This window comes from Nelusetta ayraudi, unplaced genomic scaffold (genome assembly GCF_046127955.1).
Source record: "Nelusetta ayraudi isolate G7.1 ecotype Tasmania unplaced genomic scaffold, CSIRO-AGI_Nayr_v1 ptg000063l, whole genome shotgun sequence".
NCBI classification, from domain to species: domain Eukaryota; kingdom Metazoa; phylum Chordata; class Actinopteri; order Tetraodontiformes; family Monacanthidae; genus Nelusetta; species Nelusetta ayraudi.
The window spans coordinates 1,779,438-1,807,404 of NW_027466113.1; the positions used below are offsets into that span (position 1 = coordinate 1,779,438).

A 27,967-nucleotide genomic window follows, 5' to 3' on the forward strand; every position below is an offset into this window, starting at 1 on the left:
ACTTGACTGATTAGACAGCGGAATTTTTTACTCAAAAATCGGGAATTAGCTTCAAACTCAATATAGCATGGCATAAAAATGCAAGAAGTACAAGAGAATGATTGGTATCCAAAGGACTCACTCTTAATTGCTCTTTGTACAGTCTTTACAGAAAACATTTCAACTCATATGCAGATTTATTTATTATTTTTCTGTCTTTGTGAGTTTCATACTAAACGGCACACATTCTCCGTTACATTTCATCAGGTAAATGTTTTGTTGGGGCTCAGAACTGCCGAGGAATAAATTATGAAAATACTAAAAAAAAAAAAAAAGTGCTTGACTGGTTCTAAAGTAGCTCATGTAAGGCTTACGCATCTCATGCACACCCAGCACAAGTCAAAAACTGGTCATACTCAACTAAACCCCAGTGTATTTCGCACACAAGCCAACAGTCTTCTGTGTTGTTGTTATTTTGTAATTTTTTTTTTTTCCGGACACATAACACAACATAGTATGTGCGCAAGCAGGGAAAAGAACACACTGTATCACACCGAGATGTTTTCCAACCTGGAGATGGTTAACGCTAACAAAGTTAGCGCTATGTGAGTTAACACAGCTAAAACTAACAATTAACTCTAACAGAGTTAACACTGACAAAGTTTAGGTAGGGTAACACAGTTGACGCTAACCGTTAGCACTAAGTGTTAATTCGGTTACTGCTAATGGAATTAGCACCAACGGAGTTAACACCGACAAAGTTAACACTAAAAGAGTTAACGCTAACAGAGTTAGCGCTCTCATCTCCACTAAAGCGTTTAAGTCCAGTCTCAGCGCCTCTACGTGTTGCCACAAAGCTTCAGAGACACCAGGGAAAATGGAGCAATGCCACAATGAGTGACTGGACCTTCTCAGAAAAGGAAAAGAATGTCTCTTGTAAAAGGCGACGGTCGGCCTTGTGTTGCTACTGTAGTTTAGGTGAATCATCAACGTGCCACTGTTGCGTCTTCATGCAGCAATACCTTCTACTCCAGGTTTCACCGTTGGAATGGATGGTTTGCACGACGGGCTGAGAATCACTCGAGAAAGATGGTTGACTGAGGAAGAGACAGAGGTTCTGTTAGAGCCCCTGTGAGAAGTGCATCGGCCTATATTGCTGCCCAGAACACCAGCAGGCTGCTAATCTCTGTGAGGCTAAATCAGAGCGGCTTCCAAAACTCCTGGCAACCTCCATTTTTTTTCTCTTCATCTTTCAACTTTTATTAAATTATTTTAAAAACAAAAACAAAACAGTACAACACGCAGAATGAATGTTGTCAGAGCAGAATGCCGGAAAGTTAAAAAAATAAAAATAAAATTCTAAAAAGTCAAAAAACAGGGACCAAAAATAAAGGGGATGGATTGAGACGGAGCGCTTTCTGTGTCTCAGCCAGCAACCGGCAACCTTAGTTATAATTATATAATTACACTGTTTGAACACAGTGACAAGATTTTGAGTCATGGGGGGGGGGGGGGAGAGAAGAAAAACAGAGGTTACTACCAGTTTGGGAACCACGTTGATGATGCTCTTGTCTCAAGATTGGAATAAAACTGTGACATTAGTGTCTATCCCTGCCAGGGTAGAGATCTTCAGGCCAACCCGACCGCATAAAACTCCCCCTAGAATTCCACTGGTAACTTGGACAGGGGCCGTTTTTCAGTGAAGCTTCACCAGCAACTGAAAGCAGTCGGCTGATATTTGACCAACCAGATGCCAAAATACTGATACAGATCTTACTAGATTGGTCGTAATTTAGAATTAAAGTTCACATTATGGCATCGCTTTTATTTGTAATAAGGCCACTGCGTCAGATTTAGTAGCAGCTGAAAGGAAGACGGGACATTGCACATAATCCCTGTTTCCTGATGCCTTGCTTGTTCTCACGTCTCTTCTAGCAGCGGTGATAACAGGGGGGGGGGGTGAAAATCTCTAAACCCTGAGCAGACCCACGTCCGGGCTACTGGAGATACATGCTGCCTTCCTGTCAACAGATCCCTTTAAAATGTTCCACAGTGGACCTTGAAGTCAAAGTGAGAAGCACCGATGTTCCCTCTGACGTCTTCCTCGCTGACAGTCAATCCGATTCTTGTAAAACACAAACTGAGGGCCAGTTGAAATGTTTCTTATCGGACGTGTGAAAGACCTCTTGATGTAGAAGCAGCAATAAGCAATTCTTATCTTCTCCTACCAAAAAATAATGGGGGGGGGGGGGGGATGACTGAATGTGACATTAAGATCTTTAAGTTTACATCACAGAGGCTGCCAACGCACAGATTTTGTTGATTATCGCTGTGGGGAAGAAAAAAAAAAAAAAACGCCTGTATCTTTTCAGGTCAAAAAACACATCTCCAGAGTCAGGACCCCAAGACTCAACTTCACGGTATCTGTAGCAGCTGCTTGATGTCGCCCTCCGATAAAACAGTACAACAAAAAAAAGATGGAATCTATGTGTTTAGTTCAATGTTTTTCAACCTTTTTTCTTTTTTTTTTTTTAGCCACGACACATTTTTACATTGAAAAAAATCTCATGGCACACCACCAACCAAAAATATCGTAAAGCGACACTTTTTAGCCTAATATTGTCAACATAGTGTCTTCATCTATTGATACTCACTCAGTGTCGAACCTGATGAGCCTGTTTAGATGCAGGAATTGAAGGGGGAAAAGTGGGCTCACATTCCCCTAAAAGCAAAGTCACTCCCTGGTGGAAAGTTTGAAAATTATTTTTTTTGGTCAATTAAGTGAAATTGGATCATTTTTCACGGCACACCTGACATTCTCACGGTGCACTCGTGTGGCCGCCGCGCAGTGGTTGAAAAACACTGGCTTGAGATAATTTAAGATGATTCTGCTTCCCCCATGTGTTTTTCAAGCACAGGTCCACACGGTTGAGCCGCGACGCAGCTGGCTGAGGAGAATCTCAGCAAACGCACTGCTCGCCGTTTATGTCTGTTGTTTAAGGCTGGTCAACCTGGAAGGACTGGAGACAGGTTGTGGACCTGGGGACCTCTAACTCTGTAAGGTCTACATCTTAAAATCACTGATGATCGAGAGAGGGACAGTGTGTGTGTGTGTGTGTGAGATCGTGTCTATTCACAGTTGATTGGCATCGTTTTCTTTTGCAGCAGCTTTTGCTTCAAATGTCCAAGCTGGCCGCAGATGTTCCAGTGGGAGGGGGGTGATGGGGGGTGGGGGGGGTCGGGGCGGTGCCCTCTGGGCTCCACAGTCGCTCCAGCGGGGTTGAGACTCTCTCTCACTCTCTCTCCCTCTCTCTCTGGGACTCTGTCCGACAAGGCACTGGTAGACACGAGGTGCTTCTCAAAGTCTGGAAATGTCAGGATTGTGGAACCGCTGGAAGGAATCTTCCACTTCCAGAAGCTTCCAAGTCACTGTCTGTTATACACAAAGGTTCCACTTTGAGAAACACCGACAATGCCGATGGAGGAGAGATAATCCCTCCGTCCCTCCTCCCCCGGGCCTCCCCCAAACACGCCCCCCCCCCCGCTCCCCTTCCTCCTCTGCGTGATGTGCAATATCAGCTGACGCTCGCTGTCCAATGGCCTCCCTGCACATTCCGAGCCCCGCTAGAGGCCGAGATCAGTCCGTGTGGGATGTGCAAGTCAGACATGAAGAAGAGAGAGGGAGCGAGAGAGAGAGAGAGAGAAAAAAAAGAAAAAAATCCCTGAAGATTATCTGAATGAGATTTGGCACACTGCGGTACTACATTATTCGGTAGGTGGAGGTGGGGGTGGTGGGAGGGTTTCGATGATCACAGTGGTCAGCGTCCGGCGTTTCTCCCCCGCCCCGGCTCCACGTCTCCGTCCGCAGCAGCTGCTGGTTGAAAGGAAAGAAGTGTCAGATAGAAGGAAAGAAAGACAAAGAAAGGAGCGGGAAAGACAGGAGGAGCGAACCTGTGCGGAGAAATGCTTCAATCTGACGGATGTTCTGGACACGATCGGTTCACCTCGAACCACTCGTCGATGCAGCTGGAGGGAGAAAACACAGGGAGGAAACGGTGAAACATAGATAAAAATACATATATAAATATGTCAGCAGAGGTGACAAAAGTATGTATTCATCTTCTGTACTTAAGTAAAAGAAAAAAGTACTGATTCAAGACTTCTGCTCAAGTAACTGTATGAAAATACAAGTTCTGAAATGTACTAAAAAGTACCGGTAATACTTTTCTGCAATGCAGGAAACAATGCATACGTTCTTACATACATATTTACACATGTTATTTTCTACATGATAATTTTTTCTCTGTATTGAAAATTAACTTAACAGTGACCCCAAAGCTGAGGTACTAAATAAAATAATAATTTACTAAGTAAAAAAGGTACTCAAGCACTAAGTAAAAGGGTTCCCTGATCCAATTGTGTATATGACTACACAACAGCATAGTTCAAATGGCTCCACTTCAAGCAACAACAAATATGACAAGTGAATTACTTTGAAGAGAATTTGTATCTTTTAACCGCAAAGGCAACAAGCGTGTTTTTCCGACGCAAGAAGTAGAAAGTACAGACTTGTGTAAAGAAATTTAAAATTATGTGAGAAGAAATACTCAAATAAAGTACAGATACCAGAAAAATCTACTTAAGTGCAGTAACAAAGTATTTGTACTTTGTTCCGTCACGCTGCTGGCCAATTCAGTGTCAAACTGAGCCCTGCCTCAGTTGTGTTGGGGTCTCGAGGTTCGAGCAGGCAGTCAGGGGCTCTGCCTGCTCTGCCTGCCCTGCCTACCAGCAGGTCCAGCAGGTTGTCAGACTCTTCAGCTGTTGATGACAGCTGACGCCCAGTTCAGTCCGTCCTCAGCACCTCCACTAGCTGGAGCACGTCAGCCTGTCTGCCAGTGCTGCTTCGCACTGTGTGTGCGAATGTGTGTGGCTGTGTGTCCTTCGCTCATATGCGGTAAAGCAGCAGACACAGCTAAGGGAGGCTGACTGATGTCGGTACCCTTTGTGGTAGATGCAGAGGCAGGGCAGCCGGGCGATGGTGTCCCCCTGCACCAGCTCCTCCAGGCAGATTGCACATTCTCCCGCATCCTTGGTCAGGACGTCCTCTGGAGGACGAGAAAAGAAAAAGACACGGGACGAATCAACACAATACGTCTAAAGAGAAACTGCTGTTAAGTTTCCCGACTCCCAACTGTTGATCACGTGCGCAAAATACACTTCCACACCGGCCTTTGTCCTTCTCAAGGTTTCTCCCTACGGGAAACAGCAGCTGTGTAGTTTGCTCACATTTTACATTGCCTTTTAATTCACACATATAAACATTATTCTATTATATTCTATTTTTTTTATTTGAAAGGGGACAATACTATTTTATAAAACACATGAATAGACATGGTTTTTTAAAAAAAGAAGAAGCCAGAATTAGCCAAAAGGCTAGTTTTCATCTGCAGTCCCCTGCAGTTACATTGATATTTATATTATCCTCCCAATCAACTTATTTTATTTACTCAGCGGCGCTGCTGCAGTCATTAGAGTCATGTGCGAAGTTCACATTTCATCCTCAAGGTGGAGCTGTGGGAAAGCTAATGAGAAGAACGATGAAGTCGCGCCGCCAACCAACAACACCGCTGTGGACGACGTCCCCGATTCCTGATTATGTGTCCTACTGTTGAGCGAAACAGATATGTTTTTCCTTCCAGGACAAATCCAAGCAGCGAGGAGCTGTTTAGCCGCACGTCGTCTTTTTTCGCCGCTGGTCGTCAGGGCGGTTTCACAATGACTCACTCGGTGGGCTTCGTAGATAACTTGGGAGTCGTTCCAGGGCAAGTCTGGTCTTGTTAGGAGGGGGGGACGGCGTTCAGCCCACCTGGGACGGTGCAGACTTCTTATCTAGTGGTCTAGTTAAAAAATGTTTTAGCTTCCACCCACCCACTCACTCACTCAGGAAACAGAGTCGCAGTTGCTACACTGCAGTGATTCTAACAGCAACTGCGTCTACCTACCACAGCCTAAATCTGGTGTTGGGGCTTTTGAATGGTTATAGTAACATCATGTGGATTAATTGTAATAGAAAGAACATGCGTATGGATTTATAAATATCAGGTTAACGATTTGATGAAGTGAACGTGATGTTGATCTTTTCAGCCGAACAGAAACCTGGTTGCACCAAGATGAATATGTCTCATGTCTTCACGAAGTCTCTCCTCCAGGTCACATTAGTACTCATATACCTCGAGACAGCGGTCGAGGAGATGGCGTGGCAGCTATTTACAATTCCTATAACAGCTAATTAACATTATACCTAAATCTTTTGGAAGTCAAAGCATCAAATAAATTGTTACGTTTTTAATGGTCAATTGTTAAATGTTAATAATTGATCATTTCGATGGATGATGAACTTATTTGTAGATGAATTCTCAGAATTTTTTTGTAATACTTGGCATTGGCCAAAGATGATATTATTCTGGCATGAGACTCAGCTTGACACAGCGAGACAGAGACAGTCTTTGTATTCAATTCAAAACAATTTAGGATTCTCCCAGGAAGTTAATTCTCCTCCTTACAAGAATGACCATGAAGAGGACCTCACTGTTACTCCTGCTCTTTTATCCATTTAGACATCTTTCCCCACAATGACCTTCTGTCCAACCATTTTTTTTTTTTATGTTTTGACCTTGTCTTAGCTGAGAGCTACGCCCAAGGTCAACCCACACTAAGCAGAAACATCTCGCACACTGTCGCGGTTAAATTTATGGAGACTGACACTCCCCCACCGTGTTCGACACAGTAGTGTCCTCCAATAGGAGGCTGGATGACCCCTTTATTCACACGGTCGCCGTAGATATTGACTCTGTGACTTACAGTGTGTCTGGTCTGCTGAAAGTAACCTCAGATGACCTGGCTCGAGAGAAAATGAGAATCAAAAAGCAGGACAAATCAGCTCCTTGGGTTTAATTTTTCAACCTCTGAGCTAAAACAATGCTGACATTGTCTAAAGAAAATTAGCACTCAACAAAAACAGCCATATCTTATATTGCTTGGCAAAGTAGTTTTAGATTGTACAAGAAGGCCCTGTGAAGAGGTACGTACTATACAATGTTAATGGAGGACAATAAGATTTCCGTAGCCAAATCGAGCTGCTAAATATAGCCCGGGATCCATATTAGTTGATGTAGTGACAACTTTATGACTTTTTTTCCCCAGAATAAGATGATAAATATTAGACATGAGATCCATCATACCCTGTCGTTCTCTGGCCCTGGAGGAGAAGAGCTGCTAAAAAAAACAAAAAAAAAACAACAACACCAGTATTTATCTGGAGAGTTTTCAGCAAATCAGAAATTTTTCACACCAACCCCTATTTGTATGAATCTCCTCAGATCAAAATAAAACGTCATACAGGTGTGCGTGATGTGTAGGTTTGTCCACAACATAGAAATAAAACTAAGCAGCTCAATCTGATTTATTTTTTTTTTTACCTGTGTAAAGAAATCACTCACTTTAATGCATCAGAGTGAAAATAAAGAACACAAATAAAAAATAACCCAGTACGCTAGCGCATAGCAACTAACCCATAGTACATAGTAGCACAGAAAATTACTATTGCATTAAGTGTATTCAGAATACATGCGACATGCTACCGTCATTACATCAAAGTGTAAGTTCACTGGATGCTTCTCGTGCTAGCTTGCAGTGGTGGTGTCTCCGCCAGGACCCCGAAGGCAGGATTTCATTCTTGGCTCACTTTAAAGATGCAGATATTGACTCTGAAGACTCACTATCTCAACTACTGAGTCACTGCTCCACATCTTTAAACACACACACACACACACACACACACACACACACAAACACACACACGAGCATTTGCCCCGGTTGCCTTCTTTTGTTTTCACCTCTGCCGACCCCTGTGTACAGTATGTGTGTCAACACTGTGTGTTTGTATGTACACGGCGCCGCCTCCAAAGTGGGAGTCTGAGCGTGCGCCATTCAACCGCCAAATCACCTGCAGCAAAACACAGAGTCATTAGAGGCGGCCGGCCGGTCGGCCTTACGTAACCGTGGATTAACCCACATAGGCCAGTTATTATGGGCTGCAGCGCTCGGATCGCTGAGAGCTCAGCTGACGGGAACATCTTTTTCTTTTTTTCTTCATGCGATGACACAACTGCAGACTGTCATTCATTCATTCATTCATTCGTTTATTCGCCTGGACAGGCAATAAGGGGAAGGTATAAGGATGACTTGATTATTTGCTTTGATTTGGAGGATGTTGGATTTAGTTTCCGGGGATTTCATTCATTCATTCATTCATGCATTCATTGATGTTTTCACCTGCACAGGCAAAAAGGGGAAGGTATGACAAAGACTTGATTATTTGCTTTAATTTGGAGGATGTTTGATTTGGTTTCTGGGGATTTCATTCATTCATTCTTTCATTCATTCATTTGCCCAGACAGGCAGTGAGGGGTATGAAGAATATTAGATTATTTGTTTTGATTATGGGGATGTTGTATTTGGTTTCTGGGGATTTCATTCATTCATTCATTCATTCATTCATTCATTCATTCGCCCAGACAGGCAAAAGGAGGACGGTATGACAAGGACTTGATTATTTGTTTTGATTTAGAGGAATGTTTGATTTGATTTCCGGGGATTTCGATCATTCATTCATTCATTCATTCATTCATTCATTTATACATTCATTCATTCATGTATTCACTATGGACAGGCAAACAGGGGAAGGTATGAAGAATTCTTGATTATTTGCTTTGATTATGAGGACGTTTGGGGATTTCATTCATTCATTCATTCATTCATTTCTTGTGTCCTGCCCACCCCATTGCACAACAGGTGCAGGCTAGCACCTGCTAACGTCACCTACAGCTACACTCACACAAGTGGCCCCAAAACCCTTTCTGATGCCTAAGTCCTGCTGATGTGTTGGCACCGTCTCTCAAAATAACACTGTGTCACGCGGTGATTTCCGAGCACAGTCACGCTCATGGCTCAATGATGGGATTTCCTCCACTCAGAATATCTGGGTGCTTCCCTGAACACGTTTTATTTACGTCCTAGATACAGTTTCCAGTTATAATAACAAGTGTGAAAATCACTTCTAGCATTCGTCTGTGCATCTGTCAAGCCTGAGCGAGAAAAGTTCACCATTTCCTTGTTTCGCTTATTCTACGCAAGTGTTAAGACATGCAGGTCTGCCCTTTGTGATGTCACAAAGAACAAAGATCTGAAAATCCCCCAAAATACTAAACGCATATTTTAATGATCATTTTATTTGCTTTGACACTTTTTGGACACTTTTCGTTTTTTTTAGCCTTGTTTGGTGAGAAATCTACACACATATGATACACGTAATCATGTTACCAAGTCTGCTACCGATCCAGGAAATGATGTGAGTTACGCCACATCATTTAAGAAACGGTATAAGGTGGTTATTCAATGGGTTTAAACTCACTTTAGTTTGAGTAGAACATGAAGATCAGAGCATTAAGATTGACGACGGGTTAAAACTTCAATTTTAAATTAGGGCCGTCTTATCTCTGCAGCACAGAAAATGTGCAGCCTGGATTAAACACGATTTATTAATCTAAAGATCGCCACTGGAAAGTGTTGACATTTCTCCAGCGAGGGAGAGACGTCTGTACACTGGCTAAAAAAAAAAAAAATAAAATAAATATATGAGTCAAACATGCAAAAAGACCAACGGCAGATCAAAAATATGAAAAGCCTGCCAGTGGCTCAGGGTCCTCCCAGTCCGAGTCCCGCATGCTTCCGAATGTGGAATGTGGGTCTTTTTTGTGCGGAAATTTTCAAACGCTGCTACTCGACAGGGTTTACGACTTTTGGCTCTCCAACAAGCCTCAGAAGGATGCTGCTTATTCAAATGAGATGTTTTTGGTGGCTGAAACATTTCACACACACACACACACACACACACACACACACACACACACACACACACACACACACACACACACACACACACACACACCATTTCATATTAACTTGGTTATGTCCTCCGCTGCACCCATAACTCTCGTCTGCTCGAAGCTCCTCTACGTGAATCTAACCAGGACCATATAATCACATTTTGACAGACGTGAAGCAGGAGAAAGAAACTGGAAGGAAGTTTTGCCATAAATAATTCCATATACATACACACACATACACGCCAGTTATGCCAAATTCCAAATGGCAAGTTGCTTGGTACCATTTTCTTCAAATGTGTTGATACCACACTGACCCGAGCAAATGAATGCTCTTAATGTCTGGGCATTATATAGTCCATCACTCGTCTGCGTGTTTTCCCAAAAACTGTTCACCTGTTTTCAGCCCTGAACTTTAGGTAAATAAGGGGCGGGGGGGTTGCCTTGTTTGTACAGCAACAGGTGATATCAGCATTAATCCCCTTGCTCACGTAGGCACCGGCCCACCGGTGGCACGCAACCACCAGCAATTTGGCCCTCCGCGTCTTGCTCAAGAGCGCTCCAGAGCAACGTAACTGCAGGTGGTGGTAACAGAACGGCAATTTGTTCAACGACCAACAGCTGCCGAATTGGTTCTATGACGATCCCCCAGTGTACGGGCAACCTGTCCGTGATCATCGAAAACAATGAGCCCGGAGAGTTTTCTTGAAAGCTGCAGCTAAAGCGGTGGTTTTTAAAGGTGTGTGTGTGTGTGTGTGTGTGTGTGTGGGGGGGGGGGATTAAGGAAAAGAAAAGCTAATAAATGACGAGTAGAATTAAATGACATATATATACAAATATAGTCAAATTACCGTTTAATCATTATTATTAACTATAACCTATCATAATACAGCATATCATTGCCTGCCAGTCAAAACATTGCTCGTGGCGTCGTTGTTCATATCAACGTTGGCCGGGCGACTTTTGTCCCAAGTTTGACATTTTGGCCCCACTGTGAGTTTGAGTTTGACACCCACTCCCAGTCGCTGGCCGAGGGCAACGTATGGTGGCTGCTTTAAAGATGTTGTGACACACATCAGCAGTTGACGAATGCCTCGCCGACCTCTGACCTTTGTGATGACTCCAGCGTGAAGGATCAGGGATTATGGAGGAAGAGACGAAGGGGGAGAGGGCGGTGGGGGTGGGGGTGGGGGGGCGGTTAGCTTTACTGTGGCAGGTGAACCTCTGATGTGTCGTTTCAGCCTTGGCTGTTTACTGGGAGGCGGCAGCGTGTTTCCTGACAGTGAGTGTCATCAGACTGATTCACAGCGGGGGCTGGGGGGGCTGGAGAGGGATCTTAAAACGGGGTCATGAAAAAAAAAACAACTCGTAAACAACACACAGACGAGCCCGTATGTGGCGCTGACACACCGGTTCCCTTCCCGCGAGGGAAGTCCTCTCCTCCAGTCTCTGCGTCGCTGGAGCGCCACCGCGGAAATGGATCATTAACAAGTACTTTGTGTTAAAAAGCAATAAAGTGCGTGCTGACTGGGCTTTTTTTTATTTATTTTTTTTTTATAATCGGTCCGGTTGCTCTGGGTGTTTTTGAGCAAATTGCACCAAGTGAGACAATATGCCTACAATATGTTGCATTTTGCTATAACTCAGATCGTTTGAGTTCATTTGACTTAATGTTCGCCTTCTGATTGTTAGCGTCCTCATTTTGCCCCCTGAGATAGTTGCATTTCAAGTTTCTCCCCCATATCAGTCACTGTTTTTTCACAGTGGGTTTGTTTTCCCTTCAATTTGTTCTTAATGCCCACGTGTCTTGATGGGAATTGTGTGAATGTGTTTGAGGGGCCTTGTCAAAAGGAGAATTTCTGTCAGCCTTTCGGGACAGACAGTAAATCAGATCTTATCTCATTGAGTCGTCTGAAGACCTGCCTGGTTGAACGACAGTGACGAGTTGAGCGACAAGAAAGAAATCTCGATCTTGAAAATAGGTCAACGGCTTTCTGAAGGCTGAGACCGATGCACAGGACCATGCACAATAAACAAGCTATGCAAAAGTTGCTTTCATCGATAGCCTTCACAAAAAAAGTCTCAATAGCGCGCAACAACAACAATTAGCGAAAAAAGAAGATTTGTTTCTTTTAGTTTTACTTATTTATTTATTTATTTGTTTGCCGTTATTTAGAAGTGTAAAAAAAAACAACTTCTTGGTCTTTTAAAGTGAAAACATGTATTTGACCGTCTCTGCTGCTGATAAGACCGCAGAGTCTTTCATTTGTCCTCGTTCCTCAGACGGCTCTCTGGCGCAGCAGGTGGAGCCGTTCATCAGCTCTGCCTCTCCTAGCGAAAGTGCCTTAAAGCGATGCAAAATGCAAATTCTGTGTTTTTTCTCTGGGTTTTTTTGGGTTTGTTTTTTTTGATTGGTTGGCATGTGGGGACTCGAGGTCCACATCCTCTTTGTGCTCCTTCTGTAACAGCACTTGCAATAAATCCCTTTAAAGGTCAAGTGTGTAATATTTTGAGATTTTGCAGAAGAAACCGTGACATCCAGTGCTTTCACTCTCCCGCCCCTTACTAAGCTTGCCGGTGAGCTACGATGGCGTGCGCACCCAAACCTGAATACCGCGACCTTCTAATGGTAGGAAAATCAAATTACTATTATTGCACTGCAATTATACATTTTTATTTATGGGCAGCATATTAAGCTTATACCAATATAAAAATCATAAATCAAGCTACATTTTGCGCACTGGACCTTTAATATCCAATGTGTATTTACAAAACTAATACTTTTTGTAAATACTTACGAAACTCATTTTTCGTTTTTTTCATACTCAATTTCACAAGCAAACTGGTCATGATGGAAGGAGGAGGAGTCCGGCTTTGGTACACAAGCAGCCACCTCATACACCTCCCTAATATACCTAACATGCTGCTTCCGCTATCAGAGTGTCGCATGACATGCAGACGGGAAGTGGGACAGGAATATGCGCCAGCTGAACAGGAAGTCGCTTCTCCTAAAGAGGAACCTGCTGTGCACCCTGTCACACGCTCGGCTGGAGAGGAAATGTTGAGCGTATCTTCGGGGAGACGAGCGGAGCCGCGAGTCAAATTGCACAGATAAATCACACTGGGAGACAAAGCAGCTGCCTGCTGCACTATGTGGTCAATGTCAACTACGCGTCCTGGTCTCTCTTAATAAAAGCGCACTGTTGCGTGTGTTGAGGGGACATTGAGTAAAATATGTACGTGAGATCAGCAAATAAGAGATGTGTATAACGGAGGTATGACTTTAAACCCCACTATTAAAGGTCAAGTGTGTAATATTTGGAGATTTTTAAGAGGAAACAGCGACATCAAGTGGTTACATCTTGGATTGCAGCGCTCACCCTGCCTCTCCCGAGCTTGCCAGGGAACTACAGTGGCCTGTGCACCTAAACCTGGATACCTTGTCAACCTTCTTCTTTGTTGGTTTATTCTAGGACGCAAGCTAGTATATTGTATATTAAGCTTTTACCAATATAAAAATCATAGATTAACATTTAACATAACAGACTGATAAAACTACTATGAATTTGAGCCAATTAAAGATGTTTGTACAACAGTGTCCATGTTTACCAATAAATCCTGTGGAAGTTTTTCCTATATTTTTTTTCCCGTCCACTTCGTGCAGGCGTCCCACATGCTTCGCCGGTTTGTTTTTCAGAGACAATAAGAGCGAAGCTCATTTTAACCAAGCGGAGGAACAATGGTTGCAGTTGGGTTTTCACAGTTTTTTTCTTTTTAGTTTCTGGCTCTGCTGCAAGAAGCCGATAGCCTGGTTGTTAATCCCCACCTGCGAACGCTCTGACTGGCTCAGCTGTCTCCCCAACACTCGTCTGCACATCACGGGAACTGTGGCAAAACGTTAAAAAAAAAAAAGAAAAAAAAAAAGAACTTGGTCTCTCTCCAGACGTCCCTATTGTGCGGGAGCTTGTCTTATCGCTCGCTCTGCCGCTCTCCTTTGCTGCCTGTTTGACGTCCTCTTCCTGCCCTTCTCTGTTGTTTCCCTGCCTGAGGTCGCCTGTCCTCCTAAATCATCTTTATCCCCCCCCCCCCCAAACTTTCTATCAAGGCGATGGCCAAATGTGCGGAGGAAAGAAAACAAGACGCGTCAAGATGGTTTCCACTGCAAAGTGTTCAATGTCAGTCAATTTTGAAAAGCAGAAAAAAAAAAAAACAGCATCAGATTGTTGCACTGAGCACATTGATGAGGTCTTTTTGTTACGAGTTGTTATGACTGATGTTCCGGAACTTTTGTCAATGTGGCGGGGACATCTGCCGGTACAATATTGAAGAAAAGGTCTGCGCTCTTGTGCCACGTGACGCGTCTGAAGCGGAACGGAATGTCTCGTTTTTGAAAAACCGGCGAAAAGCAGAATGAGAACAATTTCCCCTCCTCCGAGACATTTCAAAATATTTGTCCTGCCCATGAGTCCGAGAGCGCCGCGCAGATCGTTTTCAACCCGGAGGAGGATCGCTGCCCTCAGGCATGCACACAGTGCTCGTCTGCACTTTTGGAAAAGTGACAGAGATTACACAAGATTTTGACAGGAAAGCAGACCGTGGACGGGGGATCAAGTTATATAAGCACAAAGCTGTGATTGCCTGCTTTCACTCGTCTTTTTTTTTTTTTGAACGCAACAGGAATGACCCACCTTCTTCTAAAGAATAAAGTGAGCAATTTGGAATGACTTCACACAAGGCCGAGTGGGCATGAAACAGCAGAAAAGCAAAAGCGAAATATCCTTACTTACATATTCGGAATAAGCAGCACAAGCAAAAGCAAACACGAAACAAGGAGGCAAATCAGCAGGTTGCCGTCTAAAACTTTCACACTTTCGGGTTGTTTTTTTTTTTTTTCTTTTACTAATATCACTGTGACTGCTGTTGACACTAACAACACTTTTTTTTCACTGCCTGAGATTTAGCTTCATGCACAAAGGCTTACAAGAATTCAAAACACAGTGACCGAATGAATGAGGGTGTTATGATGTCAAGGGGAAACTGTGACCGAGACATTCACGGGTACGGCAGCGAGACAGCGGCTCCTACCGTTATACGTCACTCTTGGTTTGGTTAAACACAGGACCAGGTGAAGATCCATCTCATCTGAGGAAACAAACTTGGAGCACACGGGGCACTTGAAGCCTGCAACAGAGCAAACACATGATTCTTGGTTGGTCAAATGAGCTGTTTTTTGTAAAGCAGCTCATTTGAAAATTTGTGGATAGCAATGGTAATTGTCGCATTGAAGACAATATATAGGTTTCAGAGCTTCTATGTACTGGTGAGTTCTTACAGAAACATTTTTTTTTAGTCATCATCCAGGCTGTTAATTTAAGGCACCTGTGGCGTAAACCTTAGACTGGGCGATCATATGAAAACATTATCAATGTCATCAAATATTTGCCATTGTTTTATGTGTTCCAGGGAAATATTTTTTTGGATGTGTCGCAAGGGATGCACGTTATCGCGCAGAGACATCCAGTTCTGAGCTGGACGGAACAATGCAGCATGTGGGTGAATGTGGGTGATTGCACTAAAATAAGCCGCATTTGGAGACTGTAGACTGATTCTTAGCACAATAAAGTCCAACACAAATGCACGAGGCACAATTCAAAGACTTATTTCCACTACCGTAGTTGTCGAATTGTGTTCTGGAATGTTGTTTTGCAGTACTTTCATCAAAATACATTGCTGACATTGTTTGTGGCGTGAAATGCTCTGACTGACCTAATCTGTGACACCAACAAGGGTGGAACAACAATTACTCTCACTATTAAATCGAGTTGGCTGCCTGTTTGTGTCGGTGGTGTTACACTGCGATCCTGCAATTAATGGTATAGTCCACAGAGAGGCTTGAACATGAATGGATCCTAACTTCACAACAGCCTCTGCCAGCCTGCCAAATGTGACAGGAAGAGACTGAAGGGGAAGATATTGGGCAGCGGCGGACGACAGGGTGGAAGAGCGAGGTTGTGATCGGGAGCTGGTTTGAATGCCCAAACCAATGGGCGATTTGGGCGGACAAAGTGGCCACTGCTTGTCACCACCCTTATCTATCACCATCACTGAGGGCCCTTGGACAAGACCTCCAAAACCCTGCCTGCTCCCTGGGTACAGCACCGCAGTTCCGAGTGGGTGTAGTTGAGGTGAACTATGAATGGGATGGGAAAAAAGGCAGAGAAAATATTTCCCCATAAAGGAGATCAGTAAATATAATTGTTACATTGAAAATTCAGTGTATGCGTGAAAATATGTCCCATCTTTAATTTTGTCAGTGAAGGTCATCTAGGTCATTTGAATGTAGAAAGGGTTCAGTTGGGGCAAGAACAGGTCCAGTTGCCCAGTTGCCCCAGAATCAGCCTCTGCACAGCTTCCACTGCTATCAGACTGGCCTCCGTTGAGCAACCCCTTCCACAGCAGCTGTTTTGCTCTACGTGAGTTAAGAGAGAGTTCCAGCTTCCCTCGGCGCCGCCGGTCAAGCCTGAAGCCCGGTGCTACCTGTGCAGCAGCGATGACTCATCCGCATCCAAGTGAGCGCGGCGCTCTCTCCAGGAAATGAGTGTCCTGATGCATTCTGTCACTCGCCGCCCCTCTAATAGCGCCGACGCTCCGTCTTTCGGGGCTTTCATTTTCCTAAACTCAATTTCCCAGGCGGGAATATGTTAAGGGAAAATAAACGAGGCAGCCGCTCTAACGTGGGCCTGCGGCAGAGTGTTTGGTTTTGTGCGCTCCGGAGCCCGATCGTTAGGACAATAAAGGCTTGTTACCTAAAGCACCTGCTGCAGCCTGGAGCATTTGCAGAAAATTGGCGTCAGTCTTTGAAACAATGAAGAGAGGTTGAAATGCTTTTTCTTATCCGATAAAACATATAATGGGTTTAAAAACTTTAAAAACTGCCAATGTTGACCCCAAGGTAACTTGTTTCTTTTCCTCGAGTTTCAACAAGAAGAGAAACCAGAGACAAGATACCGACAGTTGCAGATGCAACAAGACTTGATTGACTCCCTTCGTACTTGAAGTCCTGCACCTTCGCTTCGACTTGTCTTTGACTTACAGACTCCTCTAGTTTATTTCTGAGGCCTGGAAGAACATATATGTGTATACACACACGCGCGCGAGCACACACAGACACACACGGCTCACATCAACAATAGCTGAGAACACAGTCATGGTTTTGCCAATACAACACAGCTGGTGTAGGAAAAACGTGAAATGAGGCTGGACAAGAGAAAACGGGGATTAACGTTGATTAATCTCAAAATCAAGACTTTTATTTTCCTCTTGTACAGTGAAGGCACGTCGGAATTCATCTACGTTCGCGTGGAGCCGAGTAAAAAGTTGAAAGCCAGAGTGGAGAAAAAAATACTTGTCAAAAAAGAACGTACGAATGTTGAAAACACTGTAAACGAGTAATAAATGTCACAAATTATTATTATATAATACAAAAAATATAATGATGAGAGTCGGAACGCTGTAGCTGGGGTGTTGAAGCCTTAAATAATAAGGATGTCAATTTAAGTCAAATAAGGACAGGTAGGGTTGGACTCTCAAGACAATAATCACCTGTAATTAACTTAGCTAAACTTGAGAAGGGTATTATGTGCATTCAGAAACTTCACAACAACAACGACAACAACAAAAAAAACACGTGGTGAACGGAGATGAATTCAAGGGTTAAAGTTTGACGTCTTGCCAAGCACAGGGATCAATGTGAGGGGAGTTCACAGTGGCCGAGCTGCCAAAGTAGACAAATGGAATTAAGTGAGTAAGTCAATCCAAATAAACAGTGAGAATGTTGTTAGCAACAAATGACGTCGTGCACCTCATTATCGCGGCTCAGCGTCCCAGTGATCCTCCTGGCGCGCAGTCCAATGTGGGTGAGCGATAATTCACTTGGCTGAGCAGGAGATAATCGCTAGTAGTTACGTGCGACATTGTTTTTAATGGGCCAATGTTGGGAATGAAGAAACGGCCACCGCTGATGTGACACACTCGCAGGCGTTGCAACACTGAAGGACGACGCCTTCAAATTAAAAATAAAACACAGATGGCTAGAAAGACTGGTTTTATTGGGGTTGTAAGAAATATCCTAATAATTAATAACAATAAATAACCTAATAAGTCAACATTTCAACAGATATCTACTTTAACAGTTTAGAGTAAAAAAAAAAAAAAATCCTTCACTCTCATTATCTATGTACGCACACACAGGCATACACAAGGGTTATGTGAAAAAAAAAAAATCTTCCTTTTTTGGCCTTCAAAGGTCTCATGTAACACTAGACCATTGACCAGGAAAGATGAATGATTTAGCAGACTCACTTCATAGAGATCAGCAAAACAATGCATGTGCAGTATATGTCTTTGGATTACATGACACTGGCAATGCACACACTTACCATTCCCTTATTATGTCACTTCATTAAAAATGTACAGATGTGATTCTGGGACTGAACGTGGTGCAAAAGGTGCAAAAATTTGCGTTTGGTGGACTAGTTCAAAGTCAAACAGCTTCTTTTACTGTCACTACTGACTCTTTTGGAAGACACTCAGGTGCCGACACCCAGGTGCCTGATTGTCGTCTGACTGTGTGGATGAATGTTCAGTAAGGAGTCCACGTTCTGTCGGTGGTTGTTGGATCATTGGGTCAAAGTGTGGAGAAGACGTAGACAACATCCAGCTGATTGCTGTGCTGATAGAGTAACATCTTGGAGGAAGTTGTGATAGAGAGAGGCAGCATCTCCCTCACTGGATAAACAATCTTATCATCACTGGATCATATTAGTGCCGAGATTGTGATGAAATTGTGCAACCGGTGGCAGTCCCATATCTCGACAGACTTGTCCTCCAAGATAGCGGGTTTAACTTAAGAATTTTCCCATGGCGGGCCAGCAGTCTGGACCTCAATCCCGTTCAACACTCGTAGAATTAGCTTGGCTGTGTCAACCAAACGGGAGGCCGTCCTAACAGCAGTGATCTGCATCTGATGTTCTTACCCTTTGGCAAGTTTAACTTTTTCTGTTTCCATTTGATTTTCTGCCACAAAATGCATTACACTGAAGTGCATTTTAAAGAAATCCACCTCTCATTTACCGCTGTAATAGTTGTGCTGACGCTTAGCGAAACTGAGGTCTTCTCAAGTTATGGCACAGCTTCAGAACTCTGACAAATACAATCATCAGTACAATTGTACAAGCCTCCACATCAGTGGTCCTCATCAGCAGTTTGAAAAGACTCTCGGTTAACTCTGCTTCCCTCAAGGATCCGAATCAGCACATCTTGGACTCTGGTGCTATTAAGTTGGATTTATGAATCGCCATTATATCGATAGGTTCACTGATTGTGGACATGGCTGGCTGCACCCCACCCCAACCCTCAAGCTCAGCGCAACTCACGCAACGGCGAAGGGAAAAACAATACTGGAAAAACCACTGGAAAAACAATAAGAGGCAAATAAAGAGAGCAGGTAGGGCCTTCAGGGGCCAGACATCAATCACGCCGACCAAACTGCATCCGCTGTGTCTTTCTGCTTTGCTCTCCACTGCCATGCGCGCTGACGTGTCGGAAAATGATTGCTCCACGGGAAGGGTCTGCTGCACGAAGCACAGAGTCATAAACCAGCAGCGAGGCGCATTGGCAAACAATATGATGGATATCAGGATGCAGTTTACAGTTACTGTGATATATGTTAATGAAGATTGGCTGCGATCCAGGACGGCAAGGTCACGGTGCTTCAGTGATCAATTCATCCTCTGTTACACTGCACTATGCTACATGACAATTAGAGCGGCATTGGGTTTCTAGCCTTTTCTTCGTGACATGGTATCCAACCAACCAGCAGTTATACAGTTAAAAAAAACAATATATTTTCATTCCAAAAAAAAAAATCAACATACAAACAAATAAATAAAATATGGAACCGCTGGAAGAAGATGTCCTTACCCCTAGCAAGTCCATTCTGAGAGATTGGGCCCCGAAGTGAATGACTAGTGTTACACGAATAGAAAAATCAATATATTTCCAGCAGTGCATGTGAAAACAGTGTGTAAACAGTCTAACCCTCAGGCTCAGACTTTTGCAGGAGTAATCACTCTGAAGCTAACTTTTGGACTGTTTGGCATAAATGAGACCATCAGTCACCAGAGGCAGGTTGTATGAGATGTTGGTATTGAACAAGTCGGTCAAGGACGTTATCTCACGGCAGGGCATCGCACACACTGGGCAGCTTCTTCCTGACCTTGAAACAAGCCCCACTGCTGTTTGCGTCATATTTTGGAAAACGGACGAATAAAACATTGGTTGCTTAAACCCATGGTCTCATTTTCAATTATAGTTATGCCCGAATTGTAGTCTTCTTTTTTTGGAGGGCAATACAACATGATTACAGTTCGGGATGCACAGCACTTGACAATTGGTATTTTTGCCTTACTGGCAGCTAACTGCCTGTCTGCAAAGAAGCTGACATTACCAGAGTTGGTGGTTATCGATGTTAAGCTAATGTAGGTTTTGAAAATCCTTAATTAACAGGGTGTTGTGTACCAGACTAGAGGATTTAAGTATCTTATGTCACGAGAAGCAACGTTCGAAGAAGAGAACAATACCTCTCATTTGTATTTTTCATTTTCAAATTTTTGCCCACATTTAGCGATTATGTGTCAGTTTAAACTGAGGATTCTTCATGTTCCTTGTTGTTGTTGGCCTGAAATTGTATTTTATCAAATGAACAAAAGATATGTATGACCTCAGTCACTGAGAAACTAACCACTCAAGCGCTGTCTTAGAGGAAGCATGACACATGTCTGTCCCTAGATATGAGGGCTAAGAGACAGTTCTCTTTTATTATTCATAATACTGCCACCTGGGCTCCAGTGCAGTTAGAAAGGGTAAGAAAAAAAAAGACACATGAAAATTGAATGATGAAGGGAAGGGGGGCTAATGTGCTTTTAGTTGCTGGGGAAATGGCCTTAAAGAGGGTAAATGATTATTTCCGTCGGACTAATGTAACAGTGCCTTCTACGTACGTCAGTGGCCCGGACTCTCCACCGCTCACTTAGTAAACATCAGTGTCGCACACAAACACAGAGCACCGCGAGGCGGCAATAAAAGGACCAAAATACCCACCTCGGGTCAGAGTATGGTTATTTGGTACAAAAAGCACTCTCCATCACAGCCAGTGTGGACAAAAATGGCTCTCTGACCATTAAAAAATAAGCAATACCATGAATCTTTCATCTCATTGCGACATTGTGGATTTTGCTAGGACCAAAAAACCAAAACAAAACGCACCGAGGATCAGGAAAAATCCTCAAAACATATTAAAAAAAATTAATTGCAAACTATGAGTGCCGCAACTTCGTGGCTTATGCCTCGCTATCTTCTTCTTTTTCTCCTCCTTTGTGCTTTAGGGATCACCACAGCTAATCACCTGCTTCCATCTGAAGCTGAAAATTTGAATCTCAGCTGCCTCCTACGCTGCCTCCACTCGTCTTTTCCTCAGTGCCACTGTTTCTAAACCAAACAGCGCTGCTGCTCTCACCGCTGTTTTACACGCCCTAACAACCTCTTTCACAAACTCTCCATTGCTTTGGACTGTTGACCCGAAGTACTTGAAGTCCTGCGCCTTCTTTAGCTCCTCCCTCCTGAATATGATTTACTAACATCGGAAAAACATTGGCTTCTACATTACGGTTTTTAATTACAGAATAGATAAAATCAATATCCAATTTGTTCCTGACATGTTGGGTGGCCATCACCAAGAGTTGACTGTAAATACACTTGCTTGCCAATGCCAAAAACGACCACAAGGACACAATTCAAGATGTAATGGGCGTATGGGTGACAGCTTCTAGCACCTGTGGAAAGCAGGGTGACGTTAACAGACACATGTCCTGAAAGATTTTCAGTCACCGCCAAAGACTGGTGGGAGGCAGACTGGTGATATATGACACTGAGATGTAGCTGAGTAATGCATCAGAAATACAGCACTTAATATTCCTGAATTTCATTACTGATTGTTTTTATTAATATAGGATAAGCAGGTCTGAAGCTAAACAGGTCACAAAAAACTCAATTAAAAGAACAATCGAGACCTACTTGTGTAAATGTTATTCTTTTCTTTTCTACCTGCATATGGGGGCCCGCACTGGAATTGTTTTATTTTTTAGGACCGCCTGGATACAGTTGTGTGCTGCATAAATGCCAGTGAAGTTGTCTGTTAATCACAGGCCACGAGACTCGGTCTGGAACACAAACAGTCAGGGCAGAGAATGCCTGCTGATTGGTTGTGAAACGAGCGTGGCTGCATGAGTGTTGCCACAATATACTTACACAGGCGAGTCTTGCCGAGTTACACAAATAAATAAAAAAAATGTATGCTGTCCACAGTGTGTTTACTTTGTGGTCCAGCCGTGTGTAAGGTCAGTCGGGGTCAATCAGCAGGAAAACTTAAACACAATGTTTTGACTGAAAGCAGATGACACCACTCAGAGATTTATGCCACACTTAAATGTCTGGACACGTCAGGCAAAGCACTTTGTGTGTTGTTGTTCTTTGCTCCGAACTACAAACAGAGGAGTTCAAAGTGATGCAAAGCCAAAGCCTGTTGTTCCCTCCACCTGCAGAGAGACACCGGCTAAGTCTCCAAGCAGCACTTAGATAAAGGTTCTCAGGAGCAGAGATTAGGAGTGGACGTTAGGTAGCCACTGGCTTAGCCCATCAGGAGAGATTAGGTAACCTGGCTCGACCAATATCATCACCTTGACTCGGCCGTGCGCAGGGGTTGGTCCGCTCATAGTGTCTCCAGTGACACAGATTATTATTGTTCTCAGTCTGAACAAGTGGGTGGGTGCCACATTGTACGTGCTAATGAATAATCATAGAAAGGAACATTTTTTTTTCTTCCAGTAATTGGAGCAGTGTTCTCTTGCCTGTCTTGCCACTTTGGCAGCTCCGCTGTGAATTCACCAGAAGATGAGCAATAGATCCCTCCTTCGCTGCAGATGGATACTCTCATCGAGGGAGCAGAAGCATTTTGAACGCTGTCAAATGCCAAAAATGTTTTTTTTTTTCTTTATTTTCCCCCAGTGGTGGTCTTCATGACCAGGCTCTGGAAAATCTGATCCTGCATGAGATACCTTGTAGCAATGCCAATGGACCATCAAAGGTTTAATTTTTTATCAGCAGTATAATATCATACTAGTGCAAAAGTTTCAAAAAACAAATAGATACAACCAAGTAATATTGGCTGATCTGTTAATGACGAGTGGACGCGTGTAAACCAAAACAAAACATGCGACCTCCAAATTCAGAGTTTATATATCCAGCATCATTTCAGCTTTTCATGCTATTTACATGAGCATTTGCTTGTCGTCGAGGCGGTTGCCTCTTGCTATTCATAACAACCCACATGCACTAGCATGCACGCAGGACCGTAAGGACTCGATATCACTAGACACAGCCGGTGTGTGATGCGACACTCAATGAAATAACACCACTAGAGCTTCACAATCCAATTTTTATGACCTTATATCTGACAATGACGCAAATCTTTTATTTCCCCAGCATAAAAAAGTGCCGCATTGGATGCAAGTACTTTGGCATAAGCATACCTCTCATCCGTGACGTGGACCACCTTGGTCTTACTACAGAATATAGAATACCAATCACATTCAGTGTTGTAGTTCTTAAATGGGTTGAAAGTGACAGGCCTGTTCTGAAAGTGCTGTTTAAAGGACGACTTTATATTAGTCAGCAGGATACAACACTGCAGTTATGACATTTTGCTTTGGTCATATAACAGTAAGGAGGTTGCAGCATGAATGGACAACGGTTAAAAAAAATGAAATAGCTAATTTAAAAAGTGTCGATATTGCTGTTAAGCTCCAACAACATAGTACAACTGAGACGGACTTATGACCTAGCGGTAATTACTTTTTTTTTTCTTGGCAAGAGGACAAAATCCCCTAAATCTTTATTTCCAGCCCAGGCCCAGATTACTTGGAGCGTCTACGTTAAAGTTGATAGTTGGTGCGACAGAGAACAGAAGCCTTTCAGCAAACCAGGATGCTGAGCTGTACGACTTTGTGAGGCAGATAGAAATCTGTATCTATTCAAATCCCTCAGTGACAATAGAAGCACATTTCCATTCTAGCAGGGAAGGAAACAAGAGTTTGGACTGCACGGCCTGCTTCTACAGGCAGGCAGGGTGACTTTCAAAGAGGCTTCTGTTCTTCTTTGATTAGGATTTACCTGACGTTTAGAGGAGACAAGTTAAACACGCACCCTGTGAGCACAAAGAGGTGCACTTGGAGAGAATGAAGTGCATACCTCTTCACGCAATTCGTCAAGCTGCTATGCGGAATCGATTTAATTCTGGGGGAAACTTAAATTTCTCAGGGGCACTGTGCTATGTCAGCGTTCAGCACACTTGGGTGAGTAGAATGAACAGTGAGTCGGCACTTGCGCTCAATAGTAGTACACTGGCCTGCTGTATTTTTATCGGACTGTTGTGGGTGTTAAATGTGGTGTGGCACTACTGGCAGAGCGAGCGCCGCAACAACTATTTACAACCTCAAGGAATTCTTGGGTTTGAGTGGAAGACTAGTTTTTTTGTGCACACATGGGACTTTGTTAAAGACATTGGTACATAAACGTGTGAAAAAATGTTTTTTCTCTGAACATTTGTATGGCTATTGACATGGATAGTCTTTTGTAATTATTGATCTATGAACCTATAAAATAAGGTAGAAGCAACATATCTGGTGTTGAAGTGCTTCAAGATTTATAACGCTCTACCCAAAGCTGTAAACTGGATGACGTTTATTGAGAAAACTACATTGGTTTTGAGTATGGCAGGTCAGCCTCAGTTTTGCCTCAACTACAAATAAGGAAGTCCACTGACTGATGACCTCATTCAGGGAAGTCGATTAGTCTGTTGGTGTCAAGGTGTTGCTGGTTTATTACTCTTTGCATCATAAATATGAAATGGATGTTTTTTGTAGGTGTTTGTAGTGGAACATACTTCAAACTACTGAAGTGTAAGTCTTGGTTGAGGTAAAAGGAACTGAACAGTTTGCAACTGCAGTACAGACATATTCAATAAAAATGATAATAATTGTGTACAAAACACTTCAGCGTTTATGTCAGAACACTAAAGCTGTGTTAAACCTCAAGCCCTTGTGACACGCCTGCTTTGTTCATTTATTCCCTTTCATTGACTGCTTGAAGAAACTGACCCCAAGGTCTAAAGGGACAGAATGAGCAAAGAATAAAACAGCAGAAGCCATTATGTAAAAATCAATCAGATGCTTTAAGGAATGGGTGAGAGTTTATAGAAATGCACAGTGACAAAATGTAAACTACTTTTGACTTTCCAGGCTTGATTCGGTCAAGGACGTCAGTGTGTGATACGTATGTCTTGAAGAGCAAAACAATTGAGGATTTGATTGATTGGTGTGAATTATTTTCCAATTTATCCTGAGGTGTGTGCCCAGGGGTCAAATCTGCGTTTGACGCTATTGTACAGAAGAGAAGGAGAAGAAGGAAGTCAAAACAGGACAAATCTAGTGCAAGTTTGACCTTCTCTGGCTCAGTCCCTAAAAACACTAAATGTAACTTGCACACCATTTGCAATGGTAACTGTATGAATTTGAATGCGCTTTTCAATGACCATTTCAAGTAAACAGAACATTTCTACTCGTGTGACTCACGACCAGTTCAGATGGTTCAGTTGTTGCGACTCACATGACACAGCCCTCAGCTTACATCACTTCACAAGGAACAAACCAGACTCCCTAAAAGTTCACCTCAGTTATCAGTCGTGCCACTGCTTAATCATTAACTAGAACATGTGTACCTGGAGCCTTCACATCGCTCATTTAAAAACAGTCCACGCTCAAGTCTGTTCACATTTACGGAACTAACTCTCTGCAAAAAGCATACACTGACACAGCCAAGACCTGTGTAGAACAATAGCATGATGTAAAAAACAGGAGAAAACAACACCATTGGAGAGAAATTAAGGAAAAGTGAAGCGTCTATCGGAGTCAGATCCATACTCTACAACAACTGGCATTCCCATGTGCTAATCAAGCAATTAAATACAAATTCCAAAGACAACACAATCAGAACTAGAGGTGCCAAACACAGTGAAAACAACAGAGGGCTGAGGACACACCCCTGCATCTTTAGTAGGGCTGCCAACAATCAATTACAAAAAATAATCGAGGAATTTCATCTGCCTTGAGGCGTCATTTAATTAAATTTGAAGCTCACATTTCGCACAATGTGCTTCCATCACAGGCCATGCGCCCAATGCAAATCGTGAGAAGACGGAACCGGTCTTGTGGCAAGGCTACCAGGTACATCTGGTGTGAACTTGCACACTGACGTTAATGGCCGCGTTCTGCTGGGGGGGGCTTTAATTAAGCAAATATATGTTTTATCCGATTACTCTGAATCGATGGAATATTCGATAGAATAATCGATTACCAAAATGTTCCGTAGCTGCAGCCTGAGTCTTCAGTGGCATCTGTGGAAGGAACAATGTACTCGCTCATCAGGCCTCTTCTTTCTGGCAATAATCACAATATTTAGGTGGGAATACGCAACACACTAATAACTAATCAATCAAACAAACACTCACCTGGTAAAAGTGTGACTTACCAGCACTTACCAGTAAGGTACATGAGTGTAAAGCAGTCGTTTTGGCCTGGAGTGACCTTGTGTATCTAATGTTTGTGAACTAATATTGACGATGATGATGATGATGATGATGATGATGATGATGAAGAAGATGATGATGATGGCAGTGCTAACAAGGGTTTGCACTGGTTGTGAATGAGGTCTTCTTATCTGAATCTTGCTCTGGGCCCCACTGAGGCTGCAGGGCCCATCTGTGTACTCTGCGTCCTGGTGTCGGTGTGTCACTCCGGATCAGTCACTCACGTTCTGTGTCAACAGCACACGCTGTTCCCACCGTCCCGTCCCGTCCCCCTGCCCTCTTACCTCCGAACATATGAGGCGATAGGTGTGCTGGTAGCGATCCGATCATCAGCCGGGGACCTTGCTGCTCCCGGTCCGCAGCCTCCTCCGGGCTGCTGCTGCTGCCGCCGGACTCCTGGGAGCTGTAGGCTCCGCTGCTGTTCGGAATGTTGATGCCGGACTGGGCTCTGGTCCCGGAGCTTCCCGACCCGCCCACCGACCTTGCCCTGGCTCCGAGGTGCTGGCTGGTGCTGGCCGTGCCTGCACCGGACGCACCGGAAGCGCCGTACGCGTGGTACCTCACACCCCCACCGACCCCACCACCACCGCCGCCGGCGTTAGTCCTGCTGACATTGCCGCCGCTGTTGCCGGACGTGCTGGAGGGCAGGTCCGAACCCGAGTAGGCTCTGGTCCGCCCGTTGGCAGCCGGGCTGCTCTGCTTTGCCCCCATGTTAACCTTCCCGCTGACTCTCCGGCTTTAAATGTCAACGACGACGACAAGCCGCCTCTACGGGACAAGTGCGCCAGATTTACGCCGCGAGCAGATGGCCGCGCGTAGCTACATCACAAACGGCAAGAAACTTCGCGGAAAGTTGACGAGGCGAGCCGAGGCGACACGGGGGGTGCTGAGGGTGTGAAAGGGGAAAGTTTGGGAGGCGTCACCATAGTCGCTCGCCGCCTCGTCGCTTGTAGTTGCGGTCGCGCTGCAGGTAACGTGCGGACGTGTCCTTGTGTGAGCCGCTGCCGCTGCCGCCGCCGGGGACCCGCTGCGCTCCGGCCGCCCGGTTTCCCCTCCTCACAGTCCGGCCCGCCATATCCCCCGAGCGGCGTGGAGGGAGGGAGAGCCGCCCTGCTCGTCACGCCTCCCCCGCTGACAAGGCATCGCTCGAAAGAGGGAAGTGGCGGAAGAGAAAGTCCTGCATGTGAAAAAAAAGAAAAAGAAAAAAAAAAAGCGTTTTATCAGCCGCAGCGAGAAGACTCCCGAGGAGAGGGCTGGCCGTCAAGGCAGCGCAACATCACGTGTC

At 44.0% G+C, this 27,967-nt stretch overlaps 1 protein-coding gene across 3 annotated transcripts; it reads right to left on the reverse strand.

The window, feature by feature from the left end:
- Nucleotides 1-7: 7 nt before the first annotated feature.
- Nucleotides 8-27,959, reverse strand: znrf2b (zinc and ring finger 2b). 3 transcript variants are annotated; one of them, XM_076041177.1, is made up of 5 exons: nucleotides 26,967-27,959; nucleotides 15,009-15,104; nucleotides 4,979-5,084; nucleotides 3,931-4,005; nucleotides 8-3,850 (listed from the first exon to the last, which is right to left on the reverse strand). In XM_076041177.1, the coding sequence occupies exons 1-4, from the start codon at nucleotides 27,391-27,393 to the stop codon at nucleotides 3,948-3,950; spliced, it is 687 nt and encodes a 228-aa protein (XP_075897292.1). In that variant the 5' UTR covers nucleotides 27,394-27,959; the 3' UTR covers nucleotides 8-3,850; nucleotides 3,931-3,947. The 3 variants fall into 3 exon arrangements, with proteins under 3 accessions (XP_075897292.1, XP_075897293.1, XP_075897294.1); XM_076041178.1 differs by having other exon boundaries at nucleotides 8-3,853; XM_076041179.1 differs by lacking the exons at nucleotides 8-3,850; nucleotides 3,931-4,005; nucleotides 4,979-5,084 and adding an exon at nucleotides 12,321-14,284.
- Nucleotides 27,960-27,967: the final 8 nt, after the last annotated feature.

Excerpts from the sequence above, each read along its gene's own strand:
- znrf2b (XM_076041177.1), bottom strand. The coding sequence starts at position 27,393 with ATGGGGGCAAAGCAGAGCAGCCCGGCTGCCAACGGGCGGACCAGAGCC. Across the intron at positions 15,105-26,966 it reads ATCGCCTCATATGTTCGGAG|GCTTCAAGTGCCCCGTGTGC; the intron begins GTAAGAGGGCAG and ends GCTCTGTTGCAG. Across the intron at positions 4,006-4,978 it reads CTCTGCATCTACCACAAAGG|CTGCATCGACGAGTGGTTCG; the intron begins GTACCGACATCA and ends TTCTCCCTCCAG.